The 18726-nt window shown below is 41.5% G+C and overlaps 2 protein-coding genes across 7 annotated transcripts in view; both read right to left on the reverse strand.

The window, feature by feature from the left end:
* Positions 1-994: 994 nt before the first annotated feature.
* On the reverse strand, positions 995-3355 carry tmem258 (transmembrane protein 258). The gene is made up of 4 exons (XM_023793885.2): positions 3201-3355; positions 2276-2385; positions 1761-1889; positions 995-1182 (listed from the first exon to the last, which is right to left on the reverse strand). Exons 1-3 carry the CDS (start codon positions 3201-3203, stop codon positions 1763-1765), a joined length of 240 nt encoding a protein of 79 aa, XP_023649653.1. The 5' UTR covers positions 3204-3355; the 3' UTR covers positions 995-1182; positions 1761-1762.
* A 2548-nt stretch (positions 3356-5903) lies between these two features.
* Positions 5904-18726, reverse strand: part of myrf (myelin regulatory factor) — a 42546-nt gene continuing 29723 nt past the window's right edge. For 2 of the 6 annotated variants that reach the window (XM_072718292.1, XM_072718295.1), the window contains exons 10-27: positions 18593-18703; positions 17912-18011; positions 15874-16074; positions 15512-15620; positions 15240-15349; positions 14980-15140; positions 14664-14736; positions 14223-14305; positions 14017-14082; positions 13607-13690; positions 13322-13395; positions 12929-13039; positions 12434-12655; positions 12161-12254; positions 11764-11841; positions 11216-11342; positions 10380-10454; positions 5904-10263 (exon numbers count right to left, since the gene is read on the reverse strand). In XM_072718292.1, the coding sequence (XP_072574393.1) occupies positions 10174-10263; positions 10380-10454; positions 11216-11342; positions 11764-11841; positions 12161-12254; positions 12434-12655; positions 12929-13039; positions 13322-13395; positions 13607-13690; positions 14017-14082; positions 14223-14305; positions 14664-14736; positions 14980-15140; positions 15240-15349; positions 15512-15620; positions 15874-16074; positions 17912-18011; positions 18593-18703 (1969 nt within the window). In that variant the 3' untranslated portion in view covers positions 5904-10173. The remainder of the gene's footprint in view (positions 10264-10379; positions 10455-11215; positions 11343-11763; positions 11842-12160; positions 12255-12433; positions 12656-12928; positions 13040-13321; positions 13396-13606; positions 13691-14016; positions 14083-14222; positions 14306-14663; positions 14737-14979; positions 15141-15239; positions 15350-15511; positions 15621-15873; positions 16075-17911; positions 18012-18592; positions 18704-18726) is intronic. The other 4 variants (XM_072718294.1, XM_072718293.1, XM_072718297.1 and 1 more) reach the window with 4 other exon arrangements.

Here is an 18726-nt window from a genome sequence, read left to right on the forward strand (position 1 = left end):
AGGGAGCGCTATAGAGCCTCCTTACAAAGCTGGTTAGGAAAATGCAATGTCCCAGCCATAACTGGACAGATGGTCAAAATTAAACCGTGATCTATATTTTATCTGGTTTTAGAAAAATAGGGTTATGGGTCTGTTTCCCACCACTACCTTCTCCCCGTGTTTTTTTCCCCCCACAGTTTGTGGGGTCTCTGAATGGCCTAAACAATGGCCAATTAACTTTATTCTGCTACATTTCAGTTAAGCAACCTACTGGGTATTAAATATGCAGAACAAGTTGGTGGTTGAAATGTGAAGCTTGTAAGTTAATCTGCATATAAAATGACATGAGGTCATATTTACTCAACAGTACATTTTGTAAGGCGATTTTTAAAATTAATTTGGCTCACCTAAGACATTTAATTTAGAAACAAATTTCCTTTCAATACAGTTACCTCTGCTCTGCATTTTCCCCAGCATTTCCATGTTTGGCTAGGGGAGCACTGACTTTTTTGAGCTGTGGTAAATGGACACAGGTGCCTTGTGACAGAACAGCATCACACCTAAGTCAGGAAGTGAACACAGCTGTTTCCACTTGGCTGAACTGCTGAAATACTGAACAGATCCTGCAGAGGGGGAATAGCCATTTTTATATAGACAAAAAGCTTTCACTTCTCTTCCATCCATGTATCTTCTAACCACTTATCCTGGTCAGAGTCACCTGGAGCCAATCCCAGGTAGCAAACTGTGGTTCACCCTGGATGGGATGCCAGAATGCACACACTATAGGCAAATTAGAGATGCTAATTTGCCTAATATATGTAAACTCCAGAGTGGAAATGTGAGGTGACAGTACTAACAGGTGAACCACCATGCAGGCCAGTATTTTCAAACAATTCTCTTTTAAAGCAAGTAGGCTAAATGTTACTCTGAACCAAATGTCTTTGCCAATTTTGTTTGCTTCTTCAACAATAGCAAATAAATTCAGTCTCAGAGACAAAATCCAAGGACAACAGGATGAATTTTATATCAAATCTTATTTACTGGTGACTGACCAACTCCTCCAACAAATCCAAACCATCCCAATCCCTCCCCTAGTGAAGAAAACCCAGAGTCCCAACTTCCAAAGTGGAGGCCCATGTTGTCTTGATAGGGCCACCAGTGGAACGTGCACCTCCGATTCATCCCCGTCTGCATTATGAGCACCTGTTACAGGAAATCACAAAGGAAACGGATGAAATTCAGACAGTACTTACAACAGCAGTACTGGGCAAGCAGATGGACACCCGAAATACCTGGTATCTTTGCTTGCAGAAATATGCAATTGATAGTGGTTTATCAGAAATTACTCCTAACTTTCCAAGTTGTATTTCTCCCCCCTACAATATTTCTAATCCAGATTCATGGGGTCTTAATTCACCACGGCTGGGGCCCATTTAGCAATATTATTCATCTACAAGCCTAGTTCACTAAGCAATACTACAAAAAAAACAGAACATGGGAAGGCAGTTGGCAGGGGTAACTGAACAAGTCATCCAACTGCACATATTCTGCAAAATAATTGGGGGGAAAAAACAAGAACGGTATTAGGTCTCTAAACAATGAAAACATGCCTGGTTTGCAAAAAGACAAACCAATTTAAGGTTAAATGGCACTCTTGTCCTGAATCAACGTCGACTGACTTTACATGTAAGAATAATAGTGCTTTGGTTTAAATCTGCAGTCTCAACATGTCACGTTGTGACGTCTTAAAGCAAACATCACCACGCTTGTGTGTTGCTCACCCTCATACGTAGATGCCAACCCACAGCAGCAGGAAGAGAACCCCAAAGCCCATGAAGAGCGAGGCCACCAGGGAGATGAGGAGCTCCTTGTAGACGTCCCGTGTGTACTTTGTGGAGGTTACTTCATAGCTGGGGCAGAATGGTTAAGTGCCACTAGAAACCCCATCTACTAAAATTCATGATGCAGCTTTGACCTGGTCTACTACTGTCCCTGCTGTTGCAACATGCCCCTCAGTTGCTGTCCTAGTTCCAGATAGAACCACATCCAAATGATTGGTAAACTAATAGATGCTTCTGGTTATCTACTTTGATATACTTACCCTTGCTCGTATGCCTCTTTGCATCTCTCATATCCACTTGATTATTCTTAAACCTTTCTCATGTTCAGGTTTTACCACAGCTTGAGAATATTGCTCTTTTCTCATAACAACCCAACCCAAAGCTGAGCCTTGTACCCTCAGCATGCATTACAAGACACCGCATTAGCCAACGCCAGCAAGCATCCAGAAGGATACACGAAAAACCAGGCTGTGAAGAACATGCCGATGGCCAGCAGAACAACCGTGAGGTGTGGAAACACTGCCGGATTCACCGGGCTGGTGTATCGCGTCATGGCCTCCAGCTCCTGCACAGAACAACAGTTATTAGAAACTTATTAATAACTATATTATACATTATATATTATTAATGTCTCTATATCCAGACATTATTTAATTTCACATGTGCAGGAATTAAGTATAACATCTTGCAAACCTAAAATTAAAATATTGATTCAAGAACCTACAAGGCAGCCAGTCAATGAATGAATGAACTGAATAAGCCAAATCGCAAAAACGAAGCTAACATAATAGAAGTACATTACATAATAAAATAGGTAACTACCAAAATATTACTTAAACTTCCAAATGAATTTGACCATGGACCACTCACGTTTTCTAAATAAACTGATGTTGTGATAACGAGGCCTTTGGCTTTAACAAGCTTATTTGATTAAAATGTCTAAAATAATTCTAAAAATATTTGAAATAAGATATGCATTTCGAATAAACATCTCATTACTGGCATCATATAGCTTTTCAATCGTCATGTCATTAAACAGGATATAAATGTGCGAAAATAACAGCCTGGCCTTGCAGCGAAGCACCATGCAATTGGCCGCCTACAAGCCAGCAAACTTTTCAAGTGTTTCGCGTTGATACTTTTTTATTAGGTATATTGTCACCCAAATCAGTTGGGAGAAAAAGCAACGGCAATGCTAACTAGAAACCTTGCTCTGTGCGAGACGTGTCAGAGAAGATGCCGCGACGTCTAGTTGCTAAAAAACTGTTACCTCTCCATGCTATTTATATGCTGCTATAAACTAAACGCATTTAGGAAAAGTAAATACATCTCTTACAATGCGTTTGACACTGATTCTAATGAAATTAATCCCAAACTCACCATTGTGCAGCGTAGGCCAAGCACTGAGCTAGTTCACAGTGTCAGGGAAAGCCACGTATGTTCGGAAGTCGCGTGTCGTAACGCTGTTACTACGCATTGAATTGTGGGAGCTGTAGTTCTTCGTTTAGTCGCCCATATTTGCGTAAGGCTCCACCTGAAAGTTAACGCTCCTGAAGTCTTCGTGATGTGTGGTTCTGTTCTATCATCCTACAACTTTATTATTTATGAGATTCAACATTACTTAAGTGCATTTGACAATATACGACAGTTCAGAATAACGAGGAGTGTGGAAGAGAGGTGAAGAAGAGTGCGGGCAGGGTGGAGTGGGTGGAGAAGAGTGACGGGAGTGATTTATGACAGCGAAACAGGATATCAAACAAGGTTATCAGGATGGTAGTGAGACGGTGGCAGTGACGAAGAGACAGGAGGCAGAGCTGGAGGTGGCAGTCAAGGTGTTAAGATTTGTGTTGGGAGTGACGAGGTCGTACAGGATTAGGAATGAGTATATTAGAGGGACGGCTCAGGTTGGACGGTTTGGAGACAAAGCTAGAGACCGCGTTGGTTTTGACATGTACAGAGGAGAGATGCTGAGGAGAGAGCTGCCAGGCAAGAGCAAAAGAGGAAGGCCTAAGAGGAGGTTTATGGATGCAGCGAGACATGCAAGGGGGTGGGTGTGAAAGAGGAAGATGCAGGAAGAAATGCAAACCGATGGCGACCCCTAGCGAGAGCAGCCGAAAGCGGAAGCTCTGAATTTGGAAGCTGGTGGGATATAGGTGGTATTTTAGTACTTTTCACCAATAATTTTAATTCGGTTTCAGCATTTCTCGGTGTCAGTTACATAATTGACGTAATTGACCAATCTTCTATTGCACTCGAGCTTTTTTCGCGACCTATGGTTACTTTCTTTTTGAGGTTGTTGAAATTGTTTATATAAAAACATATATATATATATCAAATGTAATGCTTTTAAGACTCATTTTATTACACCTGATATAACATGATGGTCATTGTTTTTACTGCGTAAAGTGAAATTCATAATGGCCATTAAATTAACTAACGTTTTTATTTAAACGTATGTCTTTCTTTTTTGTAGGGTTTCTGTGATTTCATACTGTTCATTTGATCTAAACATAGGACAGGTTATGTAATTATTCTATAAAAATTCGATAAAAATTTCAAACAGAATTCTAGGATTCTCTGAGACTTAAGTATATTTTACAGTACATTTCGTCCGGTCACTAGATGTCGCCGTTGTCATTCGTTTAACATAATTATTTACTTTGAGTAGTAAGACGGCGTGTAGTGAAGCGCACGTGGAAATACATGTGAAAATACTGTGAGCACTATAATAATATATAAGTTGAGAGAGAATTAAAAAACGGCTGTTTTCTAAGATCCGTCCATCCATTTTTCATACCCGCTTGTCCTATTAATATTGCATTAGGTGTAATACAAGCTTCATTCTCAAGTTGAAAATCAACATTTATTCCTGTGGCCTGAATGGATTCATGAAAATTCTTATTGGGCTGACATTAATGTCGAAACACACAGTGGAGACTTCTGTCAAACAGTCCAATCTTAAAAACGTTAAAATATTGTTAAATAGTCCTTCCTTAGTACCAATATAGTGGTAATAAACCACAATTTCTTTTCTTCTTTTTTTTTTTTTTTTGCAACCTACATGCAACTTTACACACAGTATAAAAAGTGGCCTTTTCTTTCTGTCCATCCATATGTAGGTGCCTTTAGGTTTTTCTCCCAAGGGGTACAAACTGAGAGAACCTAACTTGTCATCCATTCAGGTAAATAAATTTGCAAAAAAAATAAATAAACAAAATTATATAACTAACACAAGCCACATTTCCAAGTATAACTTAACAGATAATCTTTTGAGCAATAAAACTGAATAATGTAAGCTCCAGTTGTGGAGATGGCACTGCAGCGCAGTGGTTGGTGCTGTTGTCTCACACCACCACTGTTATCTTCACTGTGTGTGGAGTTTGCATGTTCTCCCCCTGTTATTGTAGGGTTTCCTCCAGGTACTCCGGTTTCCCTCCACAGTCCAAAATCATGCTGAGGCTAATTGGAGTTACCAAATTTCCCCCTTGGTGTGAATGTGTGAGTGAATGGTGTGTGAGTGTGCGCTGCGATGGGTTGGCGCCCCATCCTGGGTTGTTCCCTGCCTTGCGCCAGTAGTCTCTGGGATAGGCTCTGCACCCCCTGTGACCATGAATAGGACAAGTGGTTACAGAAGATGGATGGATGGGTGGAAGTTCCAATAGCATTTTCATCTGACCAGTAAGGGAGTGCAGTTGCACTGCGTACACCCCTGGTGAAATCATCTATGTATCCATGCGTCATCCTCGATGTACACTGCAGGGCTGCAGTGACCTTGGACTCTCTCTCAGGAAGCATAAGGCAAGGGACACCAGACATGATTCCAGTGCCTTTTCTAGTCAAATGTGAAAACTAAACTTACCGTCTCTTATTTTTAGTTGAACCATGCATTTCAAAAACAAATTCTTTATTTATGTGTGGTGTATTTCTTGATGTGATTTCCTTAATTCAGAAGGTAAGGTCAGTAGTAATCACTGCTTCTGGTTACAGCAAAAATGTCTTCATCTATGGATTCTGAGTGGCTGACAAATTGTTGAAAGACAATTATATTGATATAATGTGGTTTTTCAGTTACTAGACCTTAAATTGCAGTTATTGGGATGTTATTTATTGGGACAGAACAATGTCTTGAACAATGTTTTCCACCTCTGTAATTCAGGCTTGAGTTCATTAACTTTTTCACGGCAGGATGGTTCTTGCATTTCTGTGGGTGCACACAGGCCATTCTGATTTATTTTCTCACTAAGGGTGTTGATCTTTTCCCCACTGTCTGTATTAGAATGATAATTTGTGAAGACATCTGTCAGTCTGATACATTTGTCCATTCATGAAGAATTAGAATTGTCAAATGTAGAAATTAACTTTTCAATTTTATACGATTATGGGTTGGCGCCCCATCCTGGGTTGTTCCCTGCCTTGCACCTGTAGCCTCTGGGATAGGCTCTGGACCCTCCATGACCCTAAATAAGGTGAGCAAATTCAGCCAATGGATGGAGGGACGCAATTTTATATGCCTGAGCCAATAGTAAGACTTAATGTATAGTCAGGTAGTTATACTCTCAATGCTGAAGCATACCTACAGTAGCTATGGTGTGATTATCACAACAAGTTTTCATTTGATATTGTTTATTTTGGCTCACCGTTGCCCATATACCAAAGAACTCACACAGCTGACATTTTTTACAGCTGGTGTCTTGTGTGTCCAGGTGTCATTAATTTTTTAACAAGACACTTGCATAACACACACATATGCAAGCCTATATATTTATACACACATACCCATACAGTATATCTTGTGTACATATGCACATAGCACATGTGCCAATTACTTACAAGTATGTGGAGGTGCTCCATAAGAAATAATACAACCAGGACACTACAAGTAATCTCATATAATATAATGATAATGCATTAAGACAAACAAACAAGTGAATCAATGAGAGGGGGCAGGGACAAATGGCAAAGGGCCAAAAATAGATGAGACGTAGTGAGGAGGGGGTAGGTGGAGACTAATACAATATTAAAACAAACAAGTAAACAAGTGAGGAAAATTGGGGGAGAAGCTTCGACTACAACTGTACATGAAGCGTGCTTGTAAGACTGACATTGTAACCAAATTTCCAAAACAGTTGGTCGTGATCTCCTGAAAAACACTGAGTGAAGAAGCTCAGCACTATCGCCTACAGGTAGTACATTTTGGTTAAAAAATTCATACAAAAAAAACCAAAAAAACAATAGGCAGTTATTGTTTGTGGTTATTGAGACATTTTCATGTTAATTAATTCACTCGGGCAAATGATCACACTTGAATTTTTTTTAAAAAAACCACCATGATCTTGATCTGCAATAGTCTGGGCTGCGGCATTATGTGCCCTGATGTGCTGACATTTACACTTCTCAGAATATTAAAAATGACAATACAATATGAAAAACACCATAACAAGGTAAGGCAACTGTGTGACTGGCGTAAAAATCAGACAGATCAGACAAATTAGTAAATTACAAAAAAAACACACATTTAAAACCAGTCAAAATTCCAAAAGATCTGCATATTTACATGAACTAGAAGTGCAGTGTAACATTTAATAATGGTACAGTATGTATATCTTAAATAAAACAAGCGTTTACCCATGAAGAGGGAAGTAAATTTGTCCTTGGGAATAAAAGTAAAGAAAAGTGCCCTAAGCATAAGGTTTTTTTCTTCTTGTATCAGTTATGTCCAAAAAGATTAGTTCCCCTTACTAGTGGTTATACTTGATCAGGCAAAAAGGAGTGATATACGGTATATGTTAGCCTTGGCAAAGGATACAAGGTTGAAAATACTTCCACTTTACTTTTGTTCTATTTTAGAAGTTAATATGATGCTCTCTAGTTTGTTAAACCACACTTGTTTTTGGGAACAAAAAGCCAGCTCAATGTAATGGCTGAGTGCCAGACAACTGCATTAGAACCACGGTGGGGGAGGCCTGGTTCATGAGGAATTCCCAGAATGCCACAGTATGTGTGTTTTTGCCACGGGGAAATGCCTGCTTTATTTTGCAGCGAGTCCCCGTCTTTAAAGTCTAGGTATATGTAAGAATACCTGAGCCACAGAATTCTCGATTCCAACAACATTCATTCACTGAAGCCCAGAAAGACAGCCCTCACCACTATCACAAACAGCTAAATATTATGTTCATACGAACATAAAAGGTCCAAAAATTAAGTGTCAAGAATAAAAGAATGTTTTTTGCTGGAAGAGGATGAAAAATGAAGTGCCAGGCAAAATCCAGACTATAAGTATCTGTCATTATTGTGCAGGTTCATAAACCGACATATGAATTGTATGTATCCGATCAATAATGTGTGTTTATGACTGGGCCACTGTTGCATATCAGGTTAAAACACTCCATTCACTATTGGCATGCCTGATGTGTGTAGGTATGATGCTCTGAGAGGGTCATGGAGAGATCAGTGAGATGGTCTGGATGGGAGGGGGGTCACAGAGAGGTTGGTGAGATGGTTTGAGGGGGTCAGATAGAAGTCAGCCAGATGGCTTCAGGCAATTATTGATCAGTAAGAAGCGGGGGGGGGAGCTGCGGGCTGAGGTCCTCGTCACCACGGCTCGCATTGGCGAAGCAAGTTGGTCACATGGCACCATTTAACTATATCTCTTGGTGGAAGCTTGTTTAGAAAGACAGAAAAGTGAAAGAGAGAGAGAGGAAAAACAGGAGAGGAGGAGCTAGTGCAGAGTGCCTATAGGACCAAAGAGAGAGGAATAGAAATAAAGGCTTCATTTTCAGCACCTCTGACAGCTGGTCTACAAAGGTGACCTCAACTGCTCCATCATGTAGGTTCCAGGTCAGAGTCAAACCCTCACAGGGCGTCCTGGCTCATTCCCCTCCCCGAGACTGAGCCCACTCATACCCACAATCAGCATGAAACTCTCCCACATTCACACAAAACAACAAAAAGACCCAGTTGAATAAATAGAAGCTCAGTTCCTGAAGTATTAAACCATTTGATATAAATCTCAAGGTTTGGGACTGAAGGGTCCAGCAGTGAGCATTGCTTTGATCCAGTGAATTCAAACTTGACAGTGATTAAGAAATCCAGTGATGCAGCCTAAAGTGGATCCAGTAACTCATTAATGGCTTAAACCTAACCAGTGAAGTCAGTTTATGTGGCCACGATTCAGTGTCAGACTCAATTGATCCAGTTTATCAGGCGATACGATGCTCCAGTATTGCTACGTAAGAGAGTGTCTCATAAAAGGTTTTCAAATGGCTAGAGAATAAAAGATTCAGTCCGCCCATAATTCAGTGGCATTCCAGTTCAAATGTACCAGTATCATAAAACATTACACAAGTTAAAATGAGAAAAAGACCCCAGCTTCTTTTTGGGGGATTTGGGAGTGAATTTAATTGTCATGTCCAAAGTATCCGTAGCCTTTCGGACTTTGGGACTGATCCAATTTCCAGTTTAATAGTCTGTAAGCACACAAGGCCTTAATCTCTTTATGTTTCAGTATTCTGCAAAGATATTGTGGACTTAACATCCGCAAAATTGCCCTGATCTTTAGTTCAGATTAATTTGACTTTCTACAGTTGTTAATTTAGACGTGTTTGACACAGCATTTCACCACCTGTGACAGCTGGAGAACATCACTTAGAGATGGTGCACAGGGCTTATAACACTGGGTAAGTCTAACTGTCCGTATTTCCAGTTTCTCTGGTTTGTCGTGCCATCACTGCACTGAGAATGTTACAGTGAATTTCATCCAATTTGCTGTTGTACTACATCAAGATCAATTCCACTGTGAAGTCGGGCCTGCCTGTGTAAACACAGGTAACAAAGCTTCAAATGAAGCCACTGGAATTAAGGGGGTTGGAAGTGAGAACATAAGTAACTAACATTACAGGCTCTCCAAATAACGCTGTATGTAGAAACTGATCTCCGTCAATTGATGAAGACTGAGGTCAGTCTGGACCCACAGCTGTACATCTTAAAAGAGTTATTCAATAACTACAGATTGGCCTGTGGTATCCAGATGTTATCATGGGGCATTAAAAAGTGTAACTAGAAACTCAGAGCACAGTTCAAACATGTGCTCCATTGTGGTACATTATATAAGCTCTCTTAAACCAAGGCTAAATCTGTGAAACTATGCACAGTTTTTTTTTCCATAAATATATACTTAAAAAAACTGGTTAAAAAATTTAGCAAATGTTAATGGCTTTTCTGTTCAAGCAAGATGAGTAGGTTCACAAAAGCAGGCTACCCCAAAAAGGAGGTGCTCTTAATGGAGTGCGGAATGTGAACACTAGGACATTGTTTTTCTCCCATAATGCACTCCATTGACATAAACGTTGTTCTCTTATCCACAGCTTCGCTGAAACAGGAAGTGGTAATCAGAGTATTGACCGATGTATTCCTTCTCCTCCTTGGTGGCACAGATTACTTGTTTCTGTGAGTACAGAATGGTCAAAAGTCAGTGGAAGAAAAATACAAGTACTGTATACAGGAAAGTGAAAACAGACTGGGCAGCTCACACACAATACTCATGTATCTGAGTTTACTCACAGACAGCGCCACACGGAAGTGGTAGCTGACGTCCTGGAAGGACAGTCTTGGCACAGACCATAAGTGTTCCTGCCCCTGAGGATTAGATGGTTAAACATTTACATTTTTAGTTGCTTATCAGACATACCATTTTTATCAATTTTCCGTTACTACATATACAGTGCAGGGTCACAGTAAGCCTGGAGTATATCCTAGGGAGAGAGGGGCACAAGGCAAGATCTACTTTAAAGGGGTGCTAGTTCACCACAGGACACAAACTGTGATCAAGCTTGCTGAGTCATTAAGTTTTTCGCACTATGGAGGGAATAAGAGGAGAAGCTGTACAATCTATGCAGACACAGCTGCACTGTCAGAACAAAGGCTACAGCCCTGGTACAGTTTTGTTCCCCAAGGTACAAACAACATTAATGTACCCCCAATGGTACAAAAATGTTCCTGAGAGTCCATTTCTGTACCTTAAAATATACATTTGCCTACAGCTAAGCGTACAACCGGTAGACCATCAAGGGTACAGCCTCAGTGACAAGTAACTGTACCCTCAAAGGTACAAATTGGTACTTTTTTTTTTGAAAGTGTGGGCTTTGGGTTCAAACCCACGACTCTGTAAGGTTCCACCCACATTTTTTCCTGGATATACATATTTTTCAGTACTATCTCAGGTTAAGTATAAGGCTCCATAAGGATCCTACAGTGGAGCCATTCTGGGAACTTTAACTACCGACATTCAGGTCCTCAGTCCCTGTCTTTAACCACTTGTCGACCTGCTAGGCCCAAATCGTAGTCTGCATGGAGCATAGGGACTGGCGCTACTTCAGCAGCCTTCAGTCTGCATTTACCTTTGTGAAAACATTCTGCTGGCTGTGTGGTTGTTCTGCACTGTGCTGCGTCTGCATGTCAGGATAGGGTGAACAGTGGCGCCCCCTGGTGACGCCACACTGGAATACCAGAACGCTGATGTTGGACCTGCAGACAGGACAGCCATAGAAAGCACTTCCTTGATTTACATATTCAGTAAAATGGTTTCACATTAGGTTTTATGTCAATAAAACTTAAATAAACATTATTCCCGAACTGGCTTAGAATTACTACTAACTTATAAGTTATGGAAGGTATACAGTATTGTACATTTTGCCTAATCATGTGTCACACATTACTTATCTGAATAACATTTGCATAAGGTCATTGTTTACTGATGTAATATTTAAAATAAATATTTTATTAGTACCCAGGATTATATCACTAACTGGACATTACTGCATAATGTACTTTAATAATAAAATAATTCAATAATCCACGTAAAGCACATTGCTGAAAATGTTTCAGATGAAGGACGTGCAGCATTGCTGACTGTGTAAGAGTGTATGAGTGTGCATGTGTTCTGTACCTCATGTGTAGAGTCACATGGGAAAGAGAGGTGTAGTTGTTTCCATGGAGAGAGACAGTGTAGCTATGGACTCCAGTCCTAAAACAACCACAAAATCACATTAATGAATTTAAAACAAAGAACAACCGGAAAACATCGCTTAAGGATACCAGAGGTTACATCCATCTTTTAATGTTTTAATATGTTAAATTATTTGGCTAAACTTAAATCACAGTCATTTTAATGATTAGAACTTCCACCTGCACTAAAAAGACTATTATAAATCCATTTTCACCTGCACTGTTTTTCCTGGGTTAATGCTGATCTGTAATATCTTATCTACTGTTGACACACACACACACACACACACACACACACACACACACACACACACACACATGCACACATAAACACAAACCTGCAGCTATCAGGCAAAGGACAGAACTCCATGGTGATAGGCTGGCCCGTCTCCAGGATTCGCATTGATGTCAGAGAGGGGGCGGGGTTTCGACCTATAGCAAACAGCAAAATGTTTCCTCCAAAAAGAAGCACTCCGTAATAACTAAGCAGTAGACTGCAGATGTAACACTGTTACTTGTGGTGGGACCCGGCCTTTGGTTTGGGTTTATGTTTGAACTTCTATGCTGGTTTGACTCTTACATCCCACTCTGTGCTCATTTGACTTTCTCACCCCTTGTGTGGATGCTACGTTGTTGCCGGGGAGCTGGGAGCCATTTGTCCACGCTGGAGCTCCCCTGGTCTGCAGGCAGGGGTCTCTTGGTCTTGGATTGGAAGGAGGGTGCTGGTGCTGAGGTGTGACTCAGACGGTTCCTGTGACGTGCGTCCTTTTCTATTGGACGAGACTTGGCCTTCTTGTTGGTGCCGCCTGGGGTTGGGGCTAAGCTAACGGGCGCTGAAAAAGATAAGGGTTGCAAATTTGCAACAAAATTCAAATGCACATCATGGTGCAATGATTAGCGATGCAAGGAACGAGGCTTCTAAACACAGAATGGGTGGGATTTATCTGCTCTGCATTAAACCATCCAGTGAATGACAGTGGCCAGTAATCCAATTCAAGCCGACGTGCGTCAAAACCAAATTTCTCCCATCACTGGTTCTAATCCTGATGTCTCCATTTTTTATAAGGACTGTACGAATCCATGAGGACAGAGTGACTTTTTGCTACCTGATGTTGACTGGTTGTTGCTTGGCAACACACTTGTGGTTGACTGGTTGCTCTGGGAAGTTGGAGAAGGGCAGCATGGATCTTTATTGGACATCGAGGGAGAGGGTGGGACTGTAAAACATGAAAATGCATGAGGTCAGATCAAGACTGGGTATGACAAAAAGAAAGATTTCAGGAGCTATATTTAGAATCGGGTTCTTATTTTCTGAAAATTGAATAAAGGTGCTTATCAATGTTTGTATGGCTAGCATATCTGTACATGATGTAAATGATAATTCTTTCACCCCAGCAGAATCCATAATGCAAATTGAGTTTATTTACACTTTTCACACTGAGATCTCTTTCTTTCATACTGTTTCCCAGTTAATCCTTCTTAGTAGAATTCCACCTCACCTTGTGGTGGAGGAGTGGAAGCTGCTGGGGAGAAACTGGCCTTGCGGGATGATCCCAATCCGGAACTCGACCTGCTAGTGACAAGACATGCAGAGTGAGGCAAAGAAAGACAGCTGCTGACAACAAAATCAACGCACGTCAATAACAGTGTTTGGAATCAGAGTTCTGCGTGTGGAATTAGGATTATGTAGATAATATTGAAAGACCAACAAGTTAGACTCAGGAGAAATCGGAAATGTCCTCCTTACTTGTAGAGAAACACAAGGAAAAGTGAAAGCGACATACCAGGGACAGACAGATGGACAGAGCGTGAGAGTTGCAGTGAGGACAGGTGTCCAAGACACAGAGAAAGTGCAGAGGGATGCAGAGCTACAAGGAAACGAGCAGGAGACCACATTTAATGACTGAATACACGCATTTAAATGTGTAGCATGTGCTGAAGCTGTGTAGCATGTGCTGAAGGTGTGTAGCATGTGCTGAAGGTGTGTAGCATGTGCTGAAGCGGTGTAGCATGTGCTGAAGGTGTGTAGCATGTGCTGAAGCTCTGTAACATGTGCTGAAGGTGTGTAGCATGTGCTGAAGCTGTGTAGCATGTGCTGAAGCTGTGTAGCATGTGCTGAAGGTGTGCGTGTTGCCATAGCACAGAATCTCAGTTCCAGCTTATGTTCAGTGCATCACATCTGATATAAACCTACCCATCAGCCTCTATTTCACCTTGCTGGTGTCGAGTCAATGCGTAGAGGATCGACATGGAGACAACACTGTGGAGAGACAAAAAGGAGGAAGGTATAGTACTACAATAATTCCATTTTCATGGCGGTCCTCAGTCCGTTCTTAGGAAAACCCAAAGACTCAGCCCTGTCTATCTCTCATTCCTACAGCAGGCACCTATTGGTTGTACCTGAATGCCATTATAATGACCAGGGCCAGGATGGCGCCATGCAAGAACTTTTGGCTGATGCAGCCATTTTCTGGAGCAGGACTCTGAAACCACAGAAGCACAAGGACAATATCAGTGTTATTACATGTACATTGACATCTGCAGCAATGATACATTCATAAAGATCCAAACATTTAGGGTCACAGCCTGGGGCAAAAACTGAATGGGATACCAGTCCATCACAGGGCATATACCAATAATCATACCCTATGGGCAATTTAATGCCACCAAATAATCTAACTGCATGTTTTTGGCCTACAAGAGGAAACCTGTTCTGCACAGCATTTGAATCCCCAACCATGGGGTTAGGAATTATAGCATTGAGTTTAAAGTTTCTGTCGCTGAAGATGAAAAACAGAGTGACATATATTTATTAGTTGAAATGAAAACATCAATACTGACCTTGCTCCCAGATCTGCCTGATCTTTTCTTGATAGGAACACTTCCTGCTCGACTGAACTGACTTCCTGATTGACTGAAATTACAGCAAAATGCAGACTATGACATAACAATGCATTACTGATAACCTTTGAATGACCTATTTAAAATATTTGATGTATATCAAAATATATAGTAAGTAGTAAGTGTATATATCGTATATTGCAATCATATCCCCCATCTTCAGTTCCTTCCCCGAGGCTAGCCCATGATCTCCATGGCCTTCTGTACCCAGCACAGCACACAGGTTCTCGGTGCGCCGGTTCCCCCCAGGCCTCACCTAGCCGTTCCCCCGCTCACAGTGCTCTTCATGCTGTCCAGCCGCCGCAGCTTAGCCAGCTTGCGGCTCCAGCGCTCCAGCTCGTCAATGCGCGTCTCCAGGTTGTCCGTCAGCTTGCACAGCTCCTTCACCGCCCCAACGTTCTCCATGAAGATGCGGTCCTGAGTAGGAGGAGGAACCAGGAGCGCCTCCGGTCAGATCAGAGCTTAACACGCCGCTTATGATACACATTAGAGCTGGTTTCAATGACCTCCCCTGACCTTGTTGACCACCAGCAGGTTAGGGATGGTCTCCCCGTTGGCATACACAACATCTCCACCCTCCTTAACTGCCTCTGGCAGGATCTGTTGCACCTCCTGGGCAATCACTCCTGCACAGAGACAACACAGGCAGGCTTGGAAGTGAGCCTGTGATTCAGAATGCCAGCAATCTGGAGAACTAAGCTGTTCGCGATATTGCGCTGAGTCTGAAAAAGCAACAAGTGTGCTACTGGCTCTGAGCAATGGAGGCTGATTCTCTGGAGATAGTTCACCTGTTTCTGCGGTGTTCTCAATCCCCACGGTGGCTGCAAACTCAGGCTTGTAGTGATAGTGCACCAGCCGCATCTGAGAGATCCTCTTCAGATTGTCCGTGGTGTTTACCTGGGGTATCGGACAACATGGACAGGCCCATATAGAGTCACATGTAGAGCAAGGCCACAGACGTATTGCGAGAAACACAGAAGAACCAGGTCAGCAACTAGGACTCCAATGACAGGTCTCCTTTACTGAAAAGCTTCAGGCAGATAGCGTCCTCTTTCATGGGGACCTCAAAATGGTTAGACCCTTTAGCAAAAGAAGACCTCAAGTCAGGTCTATCCATCACTGAAGACCTGCAAGCACTCCAAACTCTCACCTCCTGGATGTTCTCTTTGGCACGGATGTCCGAGGGGTGCACCAAGGATCCCATGACTTTGAGGTTGCCGTGAACCACCAGCGCCTCATCTGGCCGGTCGGTGTTGATGCCCACTCTGCCGTGGTGGTACACAGAGTCGGGAAGCTGGCCCCGTTGCCACAGGACCTCGCTGTCGCTCTCAAACTGCCCTGGGTTCGATGCCTGGAGCAAGAGAAAAGGCGGACAGGGGTACAAAAAGACAGAGGCACAGTTCAGGCTGAGAGACCTCTGGGGACACAAGCGAAAACGTATTATTAAAGGAGTCAGAAACGAGCAAAAAAACTTACATTCCATTACAGAACTTAATGTCACCAGTAAAGATAAACATTACAATTGATATAAATTACAGCCAGAACAGTTCAGCCCTGATGTCCACGGCATGAATGCAGCTATGAAAATTCTGAGGAAGACTAATTCACAAGTATATTACCCATAACTGACTAGCAATCAGAACCTTAAAGCTGGTCATTACGTAGGTTACTCTTTTGGCACAGTTCTGCTGCTTGAATGCTCCCCTGAATTGTTTATAATGAATAATTTTACGTTTTTGGTATAAATGGCAAATTGTTATTCATATGTGAAAACTTACACACAAACTATTCTTGAACGTCAACCATCACAACTCAGTCATTCCTTTTCATTTCAGTCGTATTAATTATACACAATGTTACAATGTCATTGGCATAAGATTTGTATAAGATTTAAGATACAAATCAGTACAGTACAGAAAGCTATGTTAGTGGCCTGAACAACCTGCTTATAAAAAAAATGTAGCCTTACTTAACATGAGTTAAAATTATAAACATATAACATATATATTAACATAAATTATTGTACGTTTTGCCTCATTATTTTCCATCCATCCATCTATCATAACCACTTATCTAGTACAGAAACACAGTTACTTATGCTTTTATTTTGTTGTTTTTTCTTATTGTAGAGCATTTTTTTGTAATTAAATAACGTGAAAGTCTCAGGATTTGTGACTTGAGTCTGCTCACTTATGGTGTACAAGGTGATGTGGTGCAAGGCTGTACTCTATGTCCTTGACCTTATATGGTCAATAATTTGTACAGTATGTTTTTTTTTTCAGGTGTACTGCTAAGCCATTATGTCACCTTGGGACTTGGATGTGTGTTAACATAAATGGGCACTATCACCAAATTGAGCAGGGAACTGGCTACAGTTGTCAATAAATCAGATTTGGAAAGAAACATCAAATAAATAACACACAGCCCAATGTGGATGCCATGCAAGTCAATCTGTCTTCCCAGAAGCAACTAGCAATTAAAAGACTGAGAATATATGTGTCTGTTTCTTGTATAGTACCTCAAAGCTAAAAATCTTATAGCCTAAAAAAATAATTGTTTTACTCCCAGTTTCTGTCAATGATCGAACATGTCCAAGCATTACGGTTAATGTCATTTGGCACCAAGACATATATAATAGTCATTGACGGAAAATGTGGCAAATTGGGGGGGGGGGGGCAACCCTGAGGATCAGCCTGGAATCATGCCCAGAGATGTGGAACAGGCCACATATCTGACTCAAATTGTATTACACAACATATTTTCCTGAAGTGGGGGGCTGTTGCTGATATTTTGCCTGGCTTTCTAACTGTGTCTCAGGGGAAAATAAAGAAAAGCAATATGGCACAGATGGTTTATACTGGATGTGGTTTTCCATGTACTAATAATAGTACAAGTGTATCTTCCCTTGACTGTAAAAAATATGGTTCCGACTTATTCCTCTTACGTCTGCTGCTCATATAAACACAGTGATTTGATTTTGAATGAAATTTCAGGCCAGTGAGGACAAATACATAAAAATGCAGAGAAACATCATCAAGTTATCAAGAGGAAGGGATAGCCAGATAGCTGGATAGACACACTCAGAGAAAGGCAGTCAGAAATGCACTTTGGAAGACGCAGACATAAGCAATCAAATTCAGAGAGGCAGTCATTGTAGGGGACAGTTAGACAGACAGGGCCAGACTGACAGAGGTTACCCTGACGATAATCCTCTCTGACACCTGAGCCGCGACAGTGTAGCTCTGATTGTGGGACTGGGCCTGCAGCGCCACCACCAGCATGAAGTACCTATATACAAACACACACACACACACACACACACACAGAAGCATAAAAACATATGAGTACAAAACCAATATGGTCTAAAATTTACCATCTTCTAGGAATGACTAATTACAAGGATAGAAATATTAATGGAGGTATATCTGTAATTTCCTCTAGGATCAATAATGTTTCTATCCGTCTAGTTTGTATCTATTTATATCCTAACCTGATTTTTTTTCTCTTGAGTTGGTATTTTCATACTATTAAATAATTTAATTTTTGTGTGTGTGTGTTTATGAATTTGTATTAATGTGGGAGTAGACATGTGAGTTTAACAGAAAGTGTAGAAAACTATTTATGGAACAATATACAGTTGCTTTCCAGTTCTGGAGCCTAACCAGTAACTATAGCAACAGCACAGTATACAACCTCCAAATTACTAGTTTTTAGATGTGTTATACCAAAGAATCCATGGCTTTGCATGCGTATGTGGGCAGCACATATGTGTTCATGGCGTGTGACTGTGTGTGCATTTATACATGGACACGTGACACATGGGCATGACCTGCAGATGTTTGTGCGTGTGGCCGGCGTTGGGCTCCTACCGCTGGTCAGGGTTGGGTTTTCCTTTCTTCCTCATGTTGTTGGCTGTCGTCTCACTGAAATGAAGCCGCCCCACTGTAACCTTGGTCACCTGCTCCGGGGGCAGAGTCACGCTGAAAGGCACACAAACCCATTT

This window comes from Paramormyrops kingsleyae, chromosome 11 (assembly GCF_048594095.1).
Source record: "Paramormyrops kingsleyae isolate MSU_618 chromosome 11, PKINGS_0.4, whole genome shotgun sequence".
NCBI classification, from domain to species: Eukaryota; Metazoa; Chordata; class Actinopteri; order Osteoglossiformes; family Mormyridae; genus Paramormyrops; species Paramormyrops kingsleyae.

Bases quoted from the DNA above. Each gene is read 5' to 3' on its own strand.
- tmem258 (XM_023793885.2), bottom strand. The intron at 1,890-2,275 runs GTATCCTTCTGG...ATTCTGCCCCAG, and splicing joins TTCACAGCCTGGTTTTTCGT to CTATGAAGTAACCTCCACAA.